Below are 19,598 nucleotides of genomic sequence, written 5' to 3'. Positions count from 1 at the left end.
AGAGGGAGGACAGGATAGTAGCAGAGGGAGCTTCAACATCAGGAGGGCTTCTAGCCTGACAAGGATGTCAGTGGTTGGGTAGATCAGTTACCATTGTCTTAGTAACTGAGTTGCAGTGCAACAGTAGCAGTGGTAGTGCTATGGGCAGCACGATGCAGCATGATGAGAGAGGGCTGCAGTGTAGATGCAGTGTTGGGAGAAAGGACCAGTAGCAACACGGATGCAGAGGGAGCTGCTGTACAGATGTAGTAGTGGCAGTGGCAGAGCCATGGGCAGTAGTACAGGATGCAACAGTGCAGAGGATGTTGGGCAGCAAGGCGAAACATTAGCACAGGCACCAGTGCCAGATGATCAGGGTGATGTTCAGTGGTGGAACATTACTAGAGCACATTCCTCTCTAAGAGGGAGTGTTGATTTGCGGTAGCATCGGATGTGCTCTAGCCATGAAAATTGGTTGAGAGCAGTGTTGCACGAAGCGCCCCCCCCCCCCCCCACGGTTCCAAGCCCCGAAGCGCGTCCCGTACGGAAGCGCCTAGGAAGCTTGGCCGGAAGCAGCGCTTCTGAATTCGGAAGCGTCGCTTCGGCATTTTTAGACGCTTCCTGGAAATTTGAAAGCGTTGTACGGAAGCGTTGCTTCCGAAGCGCGCTTCGTACGGCGCTTCGGAGGAGGAAGCGTGGCGCTTCGGAGGAGGAAGCGTACGCTTCCAGAAAAGCTTCCGGAAAAGCGTTTAGAAAATCGTTTTTTTTTTCAATTTTTTTTTTAATTTTAGGTGAGTTTGTTTGTTGGAGGTGGGTCCACCTTGGGTTAGGGTGACGAATGAAGGCAAAAAAAATATAAATATAGCAGATGCTCCCTCATGGTATCGTTAAATTCTTAAAGTAAAAGCGACATTCTCCTTTATTTTTCATTTTCATCCTTTTACTTAAATTTTTAACATTACCATGAAATGACTCTGGATGTTTTTGAGTGGTTCCAGCCTCATTGGACTTCATATGGAGAAAATAGAATTTCATATCCTATTCAAAATTCAGCAGACTTAACAGTTTTCAGGAATTCAGGATCAATGGGATTGTGGCATTTCATTAGATTATATCAAGTATGAAGGTATGCGATTAGCATTTAATCAAGAGCACCAAGCCCTATATGTACTCTAGTGTTGGTAGTGTTATTGTTGAACTCCTTTGTCACGCGGCACGCCCTTAGCAAAAAATTACCTTTCAATCAAGTCAAAATCATCGATCAAGCATATTAAGCTTTTTCTACCATATTTTAAGTCTTGAATTAGGTAGTTTGATCAAAATTGTGCAATGTTGACTAATATCCCTAGACAATCGAAGTAGAGGCAAAGGCTAGACAAGAGGAGAAGAATCTAGATTCTAGATGGTTGATGCTCGAATAATTAATCATTAATGTACAATGGATGTTATATCTATCTTGATTTATGCAAAAATATGCATGTTTTCATGTCTTCTACAATTAATTTGGTATTTGGGATGTTTGTTTTGAGTATAAATGCAATATATATATATATATATATATATATATATATAGCAGACGCTTCCGCGGATGCTTCGCTTCCTAGATTTTTGGAAAATGACGCTTCGGCGTCCCCGCTTCCAAAAAACGCTTCCGCTTCGTGCAACATTGGTTGAGAGGCTAAAGCACATGAGATCTCCAAGACCCAGAAATGGTTTGGGGAAATTCCACGTGGTTAGAGAGATATTAAGAAAATTAATATTTTTAATGGGTTCCTAAGTCTAAACTTAGGAAAATAAAAATATTAATGGGTATTAATATAAAACTGGGTGAGAAGTGATATGAAAATGGGGCATTTAGGCTTCTTGTCTAACTTACAAGAACTTCACCCACTTCCAAAGCTTAAATATTCCCAAGTCCTTATGATTAACCAATGTGGAATTAAATATGTGCTTGAAAACAAGGTGTATGCTTATGGTTATTTTAACTGTTTATGTGCTTTAAAATCTGTTGTTTGTGCTGATATGTAAATACATGTAACAGTGCAACAGTGTAGCAAACAACAAACACATAAGACAACAAATTAATATGGAGTTCACCCAAAACTCTTGGGCTACATCTCCTTAAGCTCTAGTCAACTCAACTAGGCTCTTTGGGATTATGGTCTAAGTTCTTTTACAAGCTCCATGCTCAACTCCACTAGTTTACATAGAACACAATGGATTCAGAACACCATCTTATCCCCTGGCTCTGAAGCTCTCGGCTTTCTAGCTCTAGGCTCTGGCTCTGGCTTTGGCTCTGGCTCGTGGCTCTGGCTCTTGGCTCTGGCTCTAGCTCTAGCTTGTGGCTCTGGCTCTTCGGCTTTGACTTCTTTGGCTCTTTGCAACCTTCAGTTCTATAGCTTTTCACTTGACCTCCAAGTGACCCCAAAGACTCCTTCAGCTGCTCTGCACAGTAGCTTTTCACTCTCCTGCTTCTGCCTTTGCTCGCTTTCTTCTCTCAATTGAGCTCTTTGGGCTCCTTTGAGGCATTTTCCCGGCTTTTCGGCTTCCCCAGCCGTTTCCTTGCGTTCAATCATTCCCCTGTGGCTCTGTGGCTTCTCTGCGCTGTCTGTTCGACTAGCCATCTGGCTCTGCAGCTCTGTGGCTTTCAAACGCCTCATCATTTGCCAAAAACGCCCGCTTGTAGTGTGGAATGATGATTAGGAGCTGTTACCAATGTTTTAAAATTCGACCGATTTAAAACGGAAATGACCGAGTTTATTTGTTTCATTGCCTAGAATTGTGACTCGGTGGAGGAAACGGTTCAGTTGGCCGAGTCATGGCCGAGTCAGCCATGACTCGGCCAACTCGGCCGTTTCCGTATTGACTTGGCCGAGTCATAAACAGCGGCCCGTAACCCCATCAAAACAACGATTTATCATTTTTTTAATGAAATTTTGAAGTGTTCGCTGATTGGTTTGGACTCCAATGTGTTTTATGAATTAGTGAAATGTTATTTGGGGTCCATTTCCCCCTCCCAAACCCTATTTAACACACTCAAATGCTCTCATTCTCTCACAGCCATCTCATGCATTTGAGTGAGAACTTCTTTGAGAGTTAGTGAGCAGTTCTTGAGCTTGTTTTTGGAGCAGCAGTGAGGAGTCTTGGGCAAGCATTGTAGCTAGAGTGAAGAGCTTCTTGGGCAGCCATTTGGAACAACATTGAGGAGCTGATTCTTGGAGCAAGCTTGAGGAGGTAGTTTGTGCCTGGAGATATTTTTTTTCACCTCTACAAATCTGTTTTTGCTTATTAAATTTTAGGTGCATATCTAGAAAGCCTAGAGAGTGTTTTTTGTCAAAGAAATGAACATTGAATCAATGTTTTTTTTTTTTTTTTTCATTTTCAAATTGTTTGCTTTCATTTCCTAGTAAAAAAATGGCACCTAGAGCGAGAGATCCTGCTTGGGCATATGCTGAAATGGTTGATAGTGAAATGCATTGCAAATTTTGCCATAGGAAAATTAAGGAAGGTCCTATGGGCATTAATAGACTGAAACAACACTTGGCGGGGATTAGAGGCCAAATTACTCCATGTGCCTCACCAGAAATTGGGGAGATTAGGAAGCAATTGTTAGCCAGCTCTGAGAAGTTTAAAGAAGATAAGACTAGGCAAAGAGAGTTTGAGGCTGAAATTGGGAGGAAGAGGGAGATACAAAAAATGATGGCTACCAACCCCCATTATGATTTTGAGGATTCTTCCTCTATCCCTCATACTGATGCATCCAACCCTTTCCGATATGTTCCTCCATATTTTGGTTCTGTTCAGGATAAGGGAAAGGGTAGAATGAGAAAAGGTGATATGACTATCAAAAGTTATTTCACTCCCTCCTCTCCCTCAGATGCACATGGTCCTCAAGCTAGTAAAATTCAATTGCAGCCCACTTTAGATGACCATTGGAAGAAAGAATTGAGGGAGACTTCTTGTGAGTACATAGCTAGATGGTGGTATGATGCTGATATCCCCTTCAATGCTTCCCGTTCACCATATTATGAGCCTATGTTTGATGCCATACATGCTACTGGAAAAGGCTTCAAAGGCCCTACTATGCATGAGCTAAGGGGGTATCGTTTGCAGAAAGAAATTCAATCCACTAGCCTTAGTCTCACAGCCAGCAAGGACTCCAGTTGCAGGTGCTTCCTCTGCTCAACCACGACAGAAGCGCCGCCGCATATCTACTCTATCTCAGCTTGCATTTGCTGTAGTTGCACAGCCTGCTAGTGGTACTGGTACCACTTCTACAGTTGTAGTTGGAGATGATGATGATGATGAGGAGCCATGGGGCCCCCTGTCTGACTCTGATGATGATCCAGTAGTATTAGTACTGGAGTCCGGTCACAGTTTACTTTTGTAGTAGAGGCCATTTCTAGCCTCCTTGGTTATGTGTTTTTTGTTTTGAGTTTTTGATCATGTATGACAGTTGACTATGTATTGCCATTGGATAGTGCATTGGGTGCCATTTTGATATAATGGATTGGTTCATGAGCCTACTTTGATCATATGTTCTCTTCCATCTATATTATAATGCTCTGTGTTTGAAAACATGAATGAAAATCTTTAAAATTATGTTTAAAATCTTTAAAATTATGTTTTTTTTATAAAAAAAATAAATATTTAATGTATTTTTTACTGCGACCGAGTCATTGAAATCGAGCCGGCCGAGTCATTACCGTTTCGGAGTCGGAGTCGGAGTCGATCCTCGGTCGAGTTGGGGTCAGAGTCGGAGTTTTAAAACATTGGCTATTACAAGGGATTAGGGCCATTTTCTAGGCAATAAGCCGAAAATAGACAAAATCCATTACATAGAGGTTCTCCTGGAAAATACACTATCGGGTGCGATTCACGGACGTGAAATTCCCTTCAATCACCCCTAAAATCCCTATCGGGTCCGCCATTAGGTGTTATATTGCATCGCAGAAGCATATTGGGCAAAATCCCAAATACACAGAAAAACATTGAAAAACCCGACAAAATCCTTTTTATCGGACTTTAAATTATATCGAAATCGCCCTATAATTGTATCGGGTCCGCCTTTGGCCACTATCACACTCTCCACCGTCGATTTGCATGATCTTCGATCCAACGATCATCATGCATTTTCGGGCGGCTTAGGAGTACGGAGGTTACCTGCCCGAAAAGGTGATTTTCCTCTCTCCTCTGCCAGCCACGTGTCGATCAGTGTGTGGGATCGGGTGGAGCCAGCGTAGAACCACTTTTCGCCTAAGGCCCACCCGAAATTCCGCCTTTACGGAACTCAAATTCTATGGAATCGGGCTTTTAAATCCCTTCGGGTCTGGCTTTATCGCTTCAGGCGTTGTTCCTTTGTGTTTTGGTTTTTACATCGAAAAACGTTAATACACAGAAAATCCCTTTTACCGGATTTCAAATTTTATAAATTGCGCTTATGAAATCCGTCGGGTCCGGCAATCGTTGATCGCCGATTTAATCCTGGCCGTCCATTCCTTTCGCGATTCGATCGCTGAGTGCACGTCGCGATTGCTATCGTACATCGCATTTGGCATGACCCAGGGGTTGTGTCCATCGTCAATACCAATTCGCTGATCTGATCATTGGCAATCGGCATATCGCATGATCACAATCATCGAGTCTAGGGTCCCAATATCACATGTGGGCCTGTCTCTGACCTGATTGATCGGATCAGCCGATCGGGGTTTCTTCCGCCTTCGCTTAAGTCTGGCCTTTGCCTTTTTCCGATGTGATTTCCCTTTTTAAGGGTTTTTTGCCATTTTTAGGGGATTTTGCCTCTTTTTTCAAAGAAACAGGGCATCTTCTTTATGCGATAACTTCTGCATCCTAAGTCCGTTTTAGCCCATTCAACTTGCAGTAGATTCAGAATGAAAAGATTTCTGCCATGGGGCTATTTCCAGGAACTTCCTTGGACTTTCATTTTTCTCTGTGAGGAACACTTAGATTTAGGAGTCTATCCAAAATCCATTTTGGATCATGCCTTCCCACTAAAAGAACTTTTGGTCTCCAAAAGACTAACATACTAATCTGAGAGTAACAACACCCTCTTCTTTCAGCCTCCATACACTTGCCTTGCATAGTGCCTCTGGACCAAAGTCTCTGACCACTTTCCTTTCTGGATGTGCTGGTTCTCTTGGGAAGAACTGCCTTCCTCCTTGCCTTCCTGCAAAACTTCTGCTGAAATGGTCATAGAAGGTGGTTTGGACTTCTCTGCCTTGATCATTGATCCAAGGTGGTTCAAACAAATGTGAAGTACATCTGCTCCACATAAACTTTCATTTGTACCTGTTTAAAAAGCTGTCAACAACAACTATTAACAACAACAAAAACACAGACAACAACTGGATGGCCTAAACTCCTGCTTCAACAAAAGAAACAGATTTCACATCTTATGAATACCTCTATGTCTTACATCTGCATACAAATGATGGACTAGATAACAAGCCCACAAAACATGCCTTTAAAAAAATGACCCTTCAAGTCAAGCATGTAGAAAAAGACCATTAGGACTCTTTTTCAAAAGATGAAACACTTCATCATTATCTCCATTTGGAGACCAAGTTAACTTCTCCCAAGTCAACATGGCATCACATGCATGTCAAAGCAATCAACCCTGCAAGTTAATTACACATACATGTTCAAAAACAAGGAAATCATCAACATCCCTGTGTTCATGCATCTCATGCTCATGCATGCATTTCATCCTTCAACTTTCACTTAAGCACACTGTACTTTCGAAGCTGAGATGAAATATAATGTTGCAGCAAGAAATGCAAACAGATGCATTAATAGACATGCAATCTTAATTGGATAAGAACTCTAACCATTTCTTACCAATCCCTTTCAAAGGTACTACCTTTGTCTGCACATCAACATCAACATGTGAATCATCCTGAGACACAACATCCATGGAATCTTCCTTTCCATGCCTGCCATCTTCTCTTTCCACTCTCTTCAGCGTTTGTGGAAGCATTGATGGATTCAAAGTCCAACATTTTGTAGCAAGATGTCCTTGCTTATGGCAGTAAGTGCACTGCATGTGCATCCTCTTGACAGCATGATTTGCCTTGTCCAATGGACCTTTGGCTTCTTGCTTCTTTTCCTTCAAAAGTTCCCTATATGTGGCCATTCTCTTCCAACAACTAGAGACATTATGGTTATCCAAACCACAAAAGGAACATGCAATTCTTTTCCCATATCTATGTGGAAATTTATCATGCTTTGCAAAATCAAAAGGAATATGATTAGAACCAGATTTATACCTGCCTCTTTCACCTTTATTGCCTTCATGAGGAGGTGAAGTAAATGAAGAAGTGGCTCCTTTTGGAACACCATCAATCTCTTCAAAGCTGTCAGAGTCTCCACAACTCTCTAGTTCAAGTGTGTGCTTCTGAACACCTGCATCCTGCAAATGATGTTTCAAGCCATTGCATTCCTCCTGAATACAATCTTCACACTTTGCAATGCAATTCCTTCTTGGAGCTGTTTCAATGGCCTTCATGGCAACTTTGGAACTCTTTCCATAAGACTGTTCATAGCCAAGACCCAAATATTAGGCCTTTCTCCAGCTATTATTGGTTCAACAATACATTGTGCATGCTTAGCCAAGCCTTTTTCTTCATAGCCCATCTTGGACATTAGCTTGGAACCTATGCCTTTGGTATGTTTTTCAAAGAACCAATATAAGCATTCTTAGAGGAAATTGAAGACAAACTAGAATGGTTTACCTCTTCTTCAAGCTGATACTTGACCAAGGCTTCTTGGGCAACAGAGTTGTGCCTCCAACTCATGCATCCTTCTCAGGTTCATATTTGCAATATGAAGTTGCCTCTCCATTCCCTGCAATTTGTCAGAAAGCATCTACTTCTCTTCCTCCACGGAATTCAACTGCTCTCTAAGTATGTTGCACTTCCATCCATCCTCATACATTTCTCTCATCTTGTCCATCATGATGAACAAGTCTTGCTTCATGTCTTCATCAAAGAGTCTTGTGATGAAGAAAGAAGAATTTGAGGACTCACTTGTAGAAGTTGTCATTATGCCAATGAACAAAAGAACTTCAAACAAGATTAATAAAGAGCTTATTCAACAACCTTTTGCAACAAACCTCTTGTGCTTCAAGGATTGCTTTGAGGTCCTTTGGGATAGAAGAATGCCTTCAACCCTTCTTCCTTCTTGCCCTTCCTGGACTGAGCTATCAATAGCTTTCCCTTCACCTCTGCAAACTTAAACAATAGTCAGTCTGCAAAACAAGCATACAATCAACCTCTGACTGTTTAAACACCTTTCAGACAAGCAATCTTTGCTCTATCAATCAAGCATTCTGATATAACCTTCTTTGAAGGTGTGGTTAATCAATCTCAGGCTCTGATACCACCTGATTTGAAAATGGGGCACTTAGGCTTCTTGTCTAACTTACAAGAACCTCTCCCACTTCCAAAGCTTAAATATTCCCAAGTCCTTATGATTAACCAATGCGGAATGAAATATGTGCTTGAAAAAAAGGTGTATGCTTATGATTATTTTAACGATTTATGTGCTTTAAAATTTATTGTTTGTGCTGATATGTAAATACATGTAACAGTCCAACAGTGTAGCAAATAACAAACACATAAGACAACAAATTAATATGGAGTTCATCCAAAACTCTTGGGCTACATCTCCTTGAGCTTTAGTCAACTCAACTAGGCTCTCTGGGATTATGGTTTAAGTTCTTTTACAAGCTCCACGCTCAACTCCACTAGTTTACACAGAACACAATGGGTTTAGAACACCATCTTATCCCTTGGCTCTGAAGCTCTCGGCTTTCTGGCTCTAGGTTCTGGCTCTGGCTCTCGGCTCTGGCTTGTGGCTTTGGCTCTGGCTCTGGGCTCTGGCTTGTGGCTTTGGCTCTGGCTCGTGGCTCTAGCTCTTCGGCTCTGGCTTCTTTGGCTCTTTGCAACCTTCAGTTCTCTAGCTTTTCACTTGACCTCCAAGTGACCCCAAAGACTCCCTCAGCTGCTCTGCGCAGTAGCTTTTCAATCTCCTGCTTCTGCCTTTGCTCGCCTTCTTCTCTCAATTGAGCTCTCTGGGCTCCTTTGAGGAATTTTCCTGGCTTTTCGGCTTCCCCAGCCGTCTCCCTGCGTTCAATCATTCCCCTGCGGCTCTGTGGCTTCCATGCGCTATCTGTTCGACTGGCCATTTGGCTTTGTGGCTTTCAAACGCCTCACCGTTTGCCAAAAACGCCTGCTTGTAGCATGGAATGATGATTAGGAGTTGTTACAAGGGATCGGGGCCATTTTCCAGGCAATAAGCCGAAAATAGACAAAATCCATTACATAGAGATTTTCCTAGAAAATACACTATCGAGCGCGATTCTCAGACGTGAAATTCCCTTCTATCGCCCCTAAAATCCCTATCGGGTCCGCCATTAGGGGTTATATCGCATCGCAGAAGCATATTGGGCAAAATCCTTTTTATCAGACCCTATAATCGTATTGGGTTTGCCTTTGGCCACTATTGCACTCTCCACCGTCGATCTGCGTGATCTTCGATCCAACAGTCATTATGCATTTTCGGGCAGCTTAGGAGTACAGAGGTTACTTGCCCGAAAAGGCGGTTTTCCTCTCTCCTCTGCCAGCCACGTGTCGATTAGTCTGTGGGATCGGGCGAAGCCAGCCTAAAACCGCTTTCCGCCTAAGGCCTGCCCGAAATTCCGCCTTTACGGAACTCAAATTCTATGGAATTAGGCTTTTAAATCCCTTCGGGTCCGACTTTATCGCTTCGGGCGTCATTCCTTTGTATTTCGGTTTTTACACCGAAAAACGTTAATACACAGAAAATCCCTTTTACCGAATTTCAAATTTTATAAATTGCGCTTATGAAATTTGTCGGGTCCAGCAATCGCCGATCGCCGATTTAATCCTGGCCGTCCATTCCTTTTGCGATCCGACGGCTGAGATTGCACGTCGCAATTGCTATTGCACATAGCGTTTGGCACGGCCCAAGGGATCTGTTGATCGCCAATACCGATTTGCCAATCCGATCATCGGCAATCGGCATATCGCATGATTGCAATCGCCGAGTCCAGGGTCCCGATATCGCATGCGAGCCTGTCTCCGACCTGATTGATCAGATCGGCCGATCGGGGTTTCTTCCGCCTTCGCTCAAGTCCGGCTTTTGCTTTTTTCCGATGCGATTTCCCTTTTAAGGGTTTTTTTGCCATTTTTATGGATTTTGCCTCTTTTTTCAAAGAAACAGGGCATCTTCTTTATGCAATAACTTCTGCATCCTAAGTCCGTTCTAGCCCATTCAACTTGAAGTGGATTCAGAATGAAAAGATCTCTGTCATGGGACTATTTCCAGGAACTTCCTTGGAATTTCATTTTCCTCTGTGAGGAACACTTAGACTTAGGAGTCTATCTAAAATCCATTTTGGATCAAGAAGGTTCTAAATGATATGGATCAAGCCAAATCTAATCTTAGCTATTGATTAGAGATGTAATCTCAGCTGTTGAAGACTCAACAGAAAAAGTATAAGAGGAGGCTTGAGGGTCAGTTGGAGATACACCAAGTTGATTAGTCACTTCAATTTTCTAGAGTGGGGTTTGCTGAGAGAAATCGAACCAGTGATCAGAGTTGCAGTGAGGGGCAGTGAATGCATAGTAGAGAGGCAAAGATAGTGTTGGAAGACTAGCGCAGAGGCAGAGAAGGCTACGCAGAGCCAACAGGAGCCACGTAGAGGGCTAGAGGGCCTGCGTGAGTGATGCATAGGACCAGAGAGCCAGTGTAGAGCATCTGTAGGCTGACACAGAGGCCAGGAGGGCTGACGTAGAGCCTCAGAGAGGCGTTGGAAAGATTTCCGTGGAGCAGACTTGTCGAATATCTGCTTCCGAAGAGACGTATTACTGCCAGATTGATTTCTTTGTCAGGTGAGCCAGTTTGGCACCTAGTTGTACTCAAGAAAAGCTGCTTAATAATAAAACCCTCAGAACTGCTGCACCAGTTTTCCTAAGTTGGGTTTTTTTGGGGACGATTGTCCAAAAATAACGGTGTCCCTTGTGTGTTTGTCTATTATTTCAGTTGATGATCTTTACATGATTTGAGACTGCATTTGTGTCTATTTTCATTATTTATATGGTTAAATAACTTGTTAAGGAATAAAGAAGTAGGTGAAATAAACTAGATAATGTAGGAAGAATTTCTGACGTGTCAAACTTAGAAATTTCAACATTTAATTTCATGCTTGATCATTAATCAAAGTTTAAAGCCTCTAAGAAAGCCTTCCCTATAAGATGACCTTTGATACCTGCAAATTTGGCTTTATCAGTTGCAATTGCATAAAGCTTTTTGCAATATTCCTCCAAACTGATCAATTTGTCATTTGGTGCTACTAGTCCTGGCAATCCTCTTTGACTAAGCAAGTTGAACTTAAAATGAAATCTTTGGACAACCTTTCTCAAAGTCTGGCACTTTGTCTCCAACGGAGTCATAAGATTCTTCTTCTGCAAAACTTTCTTAATCTCTAAAATGGTTTCTGCTTTATCTGCAATCTGAATCTCTTCTAATTCAGCTCTGGTTTTTGAATTCAACACTTTAATCATATCTGTCACCTCATCTGGTTTGTGTTTAAGTGTTGCTCTGACTTCTTCAACAATTCTCTGGCATTTAGTAATAAGCTCTTCCTGTTCAAAAATAATTTGTATTGGAGGGCCAAAATTCAATTATAGCTTGACTTATATCTGTCCAAATGTTTTTCCTTGGCATCTGGTTTTTGTTTAAGTGCTGCTCTGACTTCTTCAACAATTGTCTGGCATTTAGTAATAATCTCTTCCTGTTCAAAAATAATTTGTATTGGAGGGCCAAAATTCAGTTATAGCTTGACTTATATCTACCCAAACGTTTTTCCTTGGCATGGGCCAAGGTCTGAGCCATTAGTGACTCATTTTCCAACTCTTGAATCTTCCTAGTCAATCTGTGGGTCTTCTGCATCTCTTCTACATAAAGAGTGTCATTCTTTATTTTCTGTGCCTCCAGATTTTTGAATTTCTGCTGAAGTTTTTCATTTTCCTGTCTTTGGAGAGACAATTCCTATATGACTTTATTTAAATCACCTATTGTTGATGCAAACTCTGTTGTTGCTGATGTTGATTCACCTGTTGTCCCTGCAACTGTGATGGGTATAGTTGTGATTGGAGCTATGGCCACTTGTGTAGACTCTTCCTTTTCCTTGAGCAAACTTTCTATTTACTCCTCCATCTTCTTTATTTGTATATTCTGCTCAATGATTAATTTGAGCATTTCTTCTTTATGTTGCTTGCTTTCTTCAATCTCCTTGGTTTGAGGATCCTCTATAGAAGGTAATTTGAGCTGCTTCCTAAGTGTTACAATGTCTGCATTCTTTTTGTTGATGATGTCCTCTACAACTTTAACATCATCGGGATCATACCCAATCTTGATCACTAAATCTTCTAATGATGTGACCCTATTATCCTTTGCCAAGGAGGATATCTTCTCTATTTTCAACTGTGACTGCACATTTGAAAGAGGTGTTCTTAACTTTGACAATGCCATGGCAGTGTTAGTCATGGTGGAGAAAAGCATATCTCCAGACTGTCTATGCATGTCCATTTGGTCGATAGGATGTATTTGTTTTGCATCAAAATAAAATATGTCCATTTGGTCAGTAGAAGGGGGAACGCATTGATTTGTTCCTCACTAAGCTTCAGGAGACCCAAAATGAGGTGGCAGCTGTGTGATCAACACCTCAAGGTTCCGAGATGGTAAGACTGGCCCTAAATTCAATATCTCAGGAGTGGCAAGTCTTTGTCCAGAGCATCCACGGCAGGGTGGCTTTGCCAAACTGGGATGACATGTGGGCAGCTCTTAAGCAAGAGAAGCTTAGGAGGGGCTTCCTCAAGTGTAGACTTGACGGAAGCAACAACAGTGTGTCGAAGCCCAAGTAGGAGGAAGAAAATGTAGCCCTTGCATCCAAGGGACAACAGGAGCAACGAAAGAAGAAGAAAGATGTTTTGAAGATCAGTTCTTCAGGTGTGGTGACTTCAGTCACTACGCAACACAATGTCCTCTCAGGAAGAAGGCCAAAGACGAGAAGCATGATCTGAAGGTTGCAGCTGCGAAGATTGAGGAGGATAAGTTTACCATGACAACCGAGTGTTAAGTTTTTGGTTTGTTCTATGCTAGAGCAATTTATTTAAATTTTCACAGTTAGCAATCAAATCAGCATTAAGATAAATTGCAGATAGAACATAAATATAAATCGCAGAAGACAAGCCAAGACAAGAGGACACAAGATGTGGTGCTAGACAAGGACAAACCCCAAAATGTGTGGGGAAACCCTTGATCAATTCTTCTTTTATGTTCTTCAAAGTTCAACAGAGAGAGAGAGAAAGAGAGATAGTACATTTACAATAGAAGTCAACACTTTGACTTGCATAGATCATTTCGTATGACAATGAGATCAATTGAAGACATTCTGCTTCAACTAATTCTCCAAGGTTACTCCTTCACCTATCATCGTGCTGCATCTCGTCCATTTGCTGCACCTGACCGTGTAGCACCATCATGCATTATCATGATGCTCATGATCTCATACATCACGTTTCCCATATATCATGTTGCCCATGAGCTGCATCATACTCCATGCATCATTGTGTTGCCCATGCACATGATTACATTTACCATGATGCTCATGATCTCATACATCATGCATCATGCTGCTCATACTACTGCCCATCATGTAGCTCATCATGCTGCTCATAATACCCTTTTGTTGCTTCATTATGGAGGTCATATACATATCAGCCTTAGCTGCTTGCTATGGCTTGCAGCCTAGCAAAGCAACTAGGCTATAGTTCTGGTATTCCTCCAATACCATGACTGAGTTTACCTTTTCATCACTGCGGCTTGATGATAGTGGCACCCTTGACTACTTGACCAGCGTATATATAACCATGACTGCCCAGCGTATATACATGACTATCCAACGTATGTATATAACCATAACTGCAACATATAACTGTGCATACTTTGTATGGACCTATGCGTACCTAGTATAGGGTTTCCAGTGTATAGGTGTTGAGCACATTAGGGCATCACTGTTTCATGGTTGTGCGAGTAAGTATGTTCAATGTAATATCATGACTGCGTTCACCATTGACTGTGTATGAGTCTTCATGTCCTTAAACCACGCTGCCAGATCCTGCATATATATATTTCTCCACTACGCTGCCAGGATGCCTGCGTGATATGTCTTCTGTTGATGCCTATATATATCTCCACTGCACTACCAGAATGCCTGCCTATATATATATATCTATATATATATATATATATATCTATATATATATATATATATATATATCTATATATATATATATATATATCTATATATATATATATATATATATCTATATATATATATATATATATATCTGTCCACGTATCTCTTAAACTACGCTGCCAGGTCTAGGGCCTGCGTGCTATGGTTACCATCTGCCATGTGGATAGATGTCCCTTCTTGTAAGCGTATTAGAGTCTCAACAGCTGCATCGAATATGTATATATATCATTTACAACATATATATACTTCTCATATGTGTTGCGGCTTCATTAATTGTGTATACCATACTGTGCGTAGATATTGTTTTCATCTCAGCATATGAACAACGTGTAGTTACCATACTGTGCACATATAGCATATGGACAGCGTGTAGTTACCATTATGCGCAGATAACACATGGACGACGTGTAGTTACCATGCTATGCGTAGATATTGTTTTCATTTCAACATATGAATAGCGTATAATTACCATACTGTGCGTAGATATTCCCTGTATAGGAACTACGTGAATGTCTTCAATGTCTGCGAGATTATGACTGCGACTCTCTCTATTACAGCTGCTCTTGACTGTGTTTAGAATATCTGCAGCTAGGGCATCCAACGTATTCTTTTAGTGTCTTCTCCTTCTCCAAAAACCCAAGACGTGGAGAGGAGGAGTTCACATGAAGAATGTGTCTCAAAATAACATTGAATCCTCTTCTATTTATACCAAAAACGTATAGGATGAATAGACATGACGTTTGGGCTTTTTGAGCCTACATAAATCACAGGTCGGCTTGATAATAATTACAGCATCAAAATAAATTCATATCTCCAATAAATACTTATCGAAATCAGATGATCTTTAGATCAATCCTACACCTCTCGACGAGAGGGATCTAATAAAAATATCAGCTGCCATAAATAAGCTAACCACAGGGAGTTTGGCCCTAGTTGCCAATTTAACACTCCCTCTCAATTAGGGAGAACTCCATCTGCTGATCCATAGGTCCGACTGTACTATCTCTGCCATCAGCTGCACTGCTCTGCCTAGCTTTGCTAGTTCTGCTTTGCTCTGCTCAGCTTTGCTGGTTTTGCTAGCTCTGTTCAGCTCTGCTGGCTCTGCTCTGCTGGATCTGCTAGCTCTGTTCAGCTCTGCTGGCTCTGCTTTGCTTTGCTCTGCTCAGCTCTGTTGGATCTGCTAGCTCTGTTCAGCTCTGCTGGCTTTGCTCTGCACAGCTCAGCTCTGCTGGATCTGCTAGCTCTGTTCAGCGCTGCTGGTTTTGCTCTGATCTGCTCAGCTCTGCTAAACTCTGCTCTGCTCAGCTCCGCTGAACTATGAAGAAGAAGAATTGATCGAGAATGTCTCATACCATTCTCCACTGACCCGAAGTCAGTCTCAGAGTATGTATCACTGGTCCCAAACTAGTCTCAACCGACCCAAAGTCAGCGTCATAGTATGGTACAACTCCTACCATTGGTCCCAGACCAGTATCGTAGTGTCAGAGAGTGTACCACTGGTCCCAAACCAATCTCAACCGACCCGAAGTCAGCGTCATAGTATGTACCATTCTCACTAGTCCCAGACCAGTACTGCACTGACACGAAGTCAGTCTCAGAGTATGTAACATTGGTCCCAGACCAGTCTCAACCGACCCAAAGTCAGCGTCATAGTATGGTACAACTCCTATCACTGGTCCCAGATCAGTATCAATGATCCCAGATCAATGGAGGTCATCCTAGCGTAGGGAGTACGGTAGATACAACGATGCGTCCATCGGTACTAATATGGTCCCTAACTTCATTTCCCTGCTCATTGATTAGATGAGAAGTTCTTCCCATGAGTCCCAGACTACATGGGTAGGATGCCTCGACAGGAGAACTAATCAATCTTGTCCTCACAGGAGAACACATCAATCCAGGTTGCCATGGAGAACACATCAATCCTGCTACAATCGCCATGGAGAACACATCAATCCAGGCCTCACAGGAGAACACATCAATCCTGCTACAATCGCCATGGAGAACACAACAATCCAGGCCTCACAGGAGAACACATCAATCCTGCTACACAGGAGAGCAAATCATCCTGTTCCACAAGAGAGCGAATCATCTTTTCCCACAAGAGAGCGAATCATCTTGTTCCAATGCGCACCACCAGGAGAGGGTGAGTCACCCTGTGGTCGTATGTTGCTCTAGTAAGAACCGCAAGCCCTCCAGAGTTCCCAGAGCTTAATGTATGCAACATGCAGGACCCTTTTACAAAGGTCTCTCGACGACTCCAAGTTGTTCGGGAAAATCACAAATTTTATCTTTCCCTGGGGCTTTGACCTGTACATCATCTCAGTGCGATGGAGCCTCCTTGCTCATCGACTTACCATATCCCAGATAAGGCAGTATTTGATGTCTATCTGCTGGAGCAATCATTGAATACAGGATTCCTCAATAATCGAATCCCACCTCTGTTTGTCACAGAGAATCACAGTGGTATTCATCATGTGTACTCACTGAAGAGTTTCCATAGCCAAGGTGACAGTTTTAGTGGCTAGTAGCGCCAGAGATTGACTAGCGCTGAGTAGAGTTGGTAGTGGTGCAAATGGCACAAAGTAGAGGTCAGCAACAACACAGAGGCTTTAGAGGGTCAACGCAGAGACTAGCAGCAACCAGAACTCCATCAACGAGATACATCATACTGAACACCAGTTCAGTAATTTGGGATGCTTTTCCATTGCTAATGCAGTAGCAACAGTAGTTGGAGAAGGTTGCAACGCAGATGCAGTAATTGGCAGTGGTAGTGCCAGAAGTAGCACAGATGCAGAATTAAGAGGGAGTTGCAGTACATATGCAGTGTTGACAGTGGTAGGGTCAGCAACAGTACAAATGCAGCATTTGCGTAGTAGTTGGTGGACAGAATGTCAGAGATCAACAGTGCAGAAGGAGATGTTATGGAACAAAGTGATGCTTCAGCAGGGTGCATTGCTAGAGCACATTCCTCGCTAAGAGGGAGTGTTGATTTCTGGTAGCATCGAATGTGCTCTAAGTCTCAAAATTTGCAGGGAGGCTTAGACACATGCATTCTCCAATACCCAGAAATCGTTTTGGGAAATTCCACTCGGAGACAGTTTTATTAAAATAATTAATTATTTTTAATGGGACTCTAAGTCTAAACTCAGGAAATTAAAATAATTAATGGGTATTAATCTAAATTGTGGCTGAAACTTCTAGAAAAAGGCGGAGATCAAGTCAATATGATTCTAGCCATTGATTAGAATCTAATCTGGGTCATTGATTGATCAACGAGAGGATTATAAGAGAAGGCTTGATGGGCACTTGGAGAACACACGGAGGGGAGATTAGAAGTTCAATTTTCTGAAGTAGAGCAACTGTCGGAGAGATTTTCGATAGTGATCTTTTGCAGAGAGGGGCAGGGATAGTATTCGAAACGAAATCTTTCCTGGTCAGAGAATACTCAGCAGAGAAGAGAGAGAGATCCAATAGAGGAAGCGCAAAGCCAGAGAGGTTGATGCAGAGCCACACAGAGGCAGCGTAGGCCGACGCAGAGGCAGTGCAAAAGAATTGAGGGAGTCCGAAATTTGCTGGAGGATTCGATTTCTGTCGCTGGAAGCTGGGGTGTGAGACTGGGAGAGCAAAAGTCAAAATCTCAGAGGCAAATCAATTAGCCGGGAAGAGTGACACAAGTCCTAGACAATGTGACGCTAGGCTGACGTAGACACTGCACAGAGGCAGCTAGGGGCTGTTCATTCAAAGGCTCGATCAGCGAGGGCTTCCAGTGATAGTGTGGGGTAATCTCACAAAATCTCTCTGTCAATGATATACTCTGTAACTAGATTGCCAAGAAGGTATCCAGAGATTGTATTTAGAAATTACTACTGCTTAATAATAAAACCCTCAACTGCTGCACCGGTTTTGCCGCACTGGGTTTTCTCTGGGATATTTGTCCAAAAATAACTGTGTAATGTGTTGTATCTCTTGTTCAGTTTCTTGTTTCCGCTTATAATTTAAATGGTGTAGACTGCAGTGTATTAGTTTTGATATTTACTGTAGGAAACAGTAAGTAACTTGATTCAGAAATTAAGAAGTAGGAAAAAGTTAATCAGTTGCTGCATAGAAATTTGGGCATCCAAATTTTCAAAAGTTAATGGTGATGAAAACATAATATTTTGCCTAATTCAATCCATAGTATCCTTGATAATTTCAACACAGTACCTATCACATTATATGTGATTAACTTCTTTCTTATTCCTGACTAGACATTAATCACTTCTAACCACACATGGCCAATACACAAATGCACAATTTAACTTTAGACAATTTACAAGAATATTTGCAAAGGTCCTGATGTAACAATTTGGATTTAGTCTTGACATCCTTTCTAGCATTCCCGTATATAAAGAGGCCGCCTTTCCTGATTTTGTCAACTATCATAAGCAGAGGCTTCCTTATTGTATATTGTGTATCACCAACATCTGCATTGATTAAGCACATGTGCATGTGTGTGTGAGCACATACCGAGTTGAATAAGAGTTTTCATGCTGATTCCTACATACTGTCAATGATTTACGTTTTTGACATTTGCATATAATATTATTCTTGATTAAATGTCTGTTTCCCATCCTAAACTTGCAGCTTCAGGTGGATTCTACTCTCAACATAAAAAATGAAGACCCACCATAAATCATTCAAAACACTTTCAGGATTCTTCACAAGCTTTTAGAGGCAATGTAACCAAACTTCTAGCCTATATATGGCCTATAGGCTATAAATAGTCCTCATAGGAAAGTAGGAGCTCTTAAAGCTTCAATACTTAAAATTACAAATAAGAAAGCTACACAAAAGTTTAGTCCTGTTAGAAACTTCAAAGTGTTAACAAGAAAAAATAGGGAAGTATATACATACCAACATAGGAGCCCAAATGACACATATCAGAACTAGGAAGAAAAAATAGGGAAGTATATATATACCAACATAGGAGCCCAAATGACACATATCAGAACTAGGAACAGACATATGCCACTGCAGAATTTCCTTGCCTTACTTTGCTTTTCACCTAGCTGATGCTCTGCTCTGGAAAGAGTTATATCACACTTGACCAGATACAGACTTGCATAAATATCTTCCAACTGAATATCACACACAAATTCATTGTGTCATGTTTACAGAGTAATACATCAAACTTTTGCATGATCTGTCATGAATCAATGAGATGACAAATGTATAACATATAGACATTTTCATGACTGATATCAAAGTATTT

General features: G+C 41.7%; 1 protein-coding gene across 1 annotated transcript in view; it reads right to left on the bottom strand.

Moving 5' to 3' along the window:
• The window catches only part of LOC149234058 (piezo-type mechanosensitive ion channel component), a 360,941-nt gene that overhangs the window by 87,617 nt on the left and 253,726 nt on the right, over window positions 1-19,598 (bottom strand). The window contains exon 11 of the mRNA XM_089368143.1: window positions 19,306-19,464. Coding sequence (XP_089224269.1) covers window positions 19,306-19,464 — 159 coding nt within the window. The remainder of the gene's footprint in view (window positions 1-19,305; window positions 19,465-19,598) is intronic.

This window comes from Pinus tabuliformis, chromosome 8, assembly GCF_031772625.1.
Source record: "Pinus tabuliformis cultivar Carrire ecotype Pingquan chromosome 8, CPIR1, whole genome shotgun sequence".
In the NCBI taxonomy this organism is placed as follows: domain Eukaryota; kingdom Viridiplantae; phylum Streptophyta; class Pinopsida; order Pinales; family Pinaceae; genus Pinus; species Pinus tabuliformis.
This window is presented reverse-complemented; position numbering and strand designations above follow the sequence as displayed.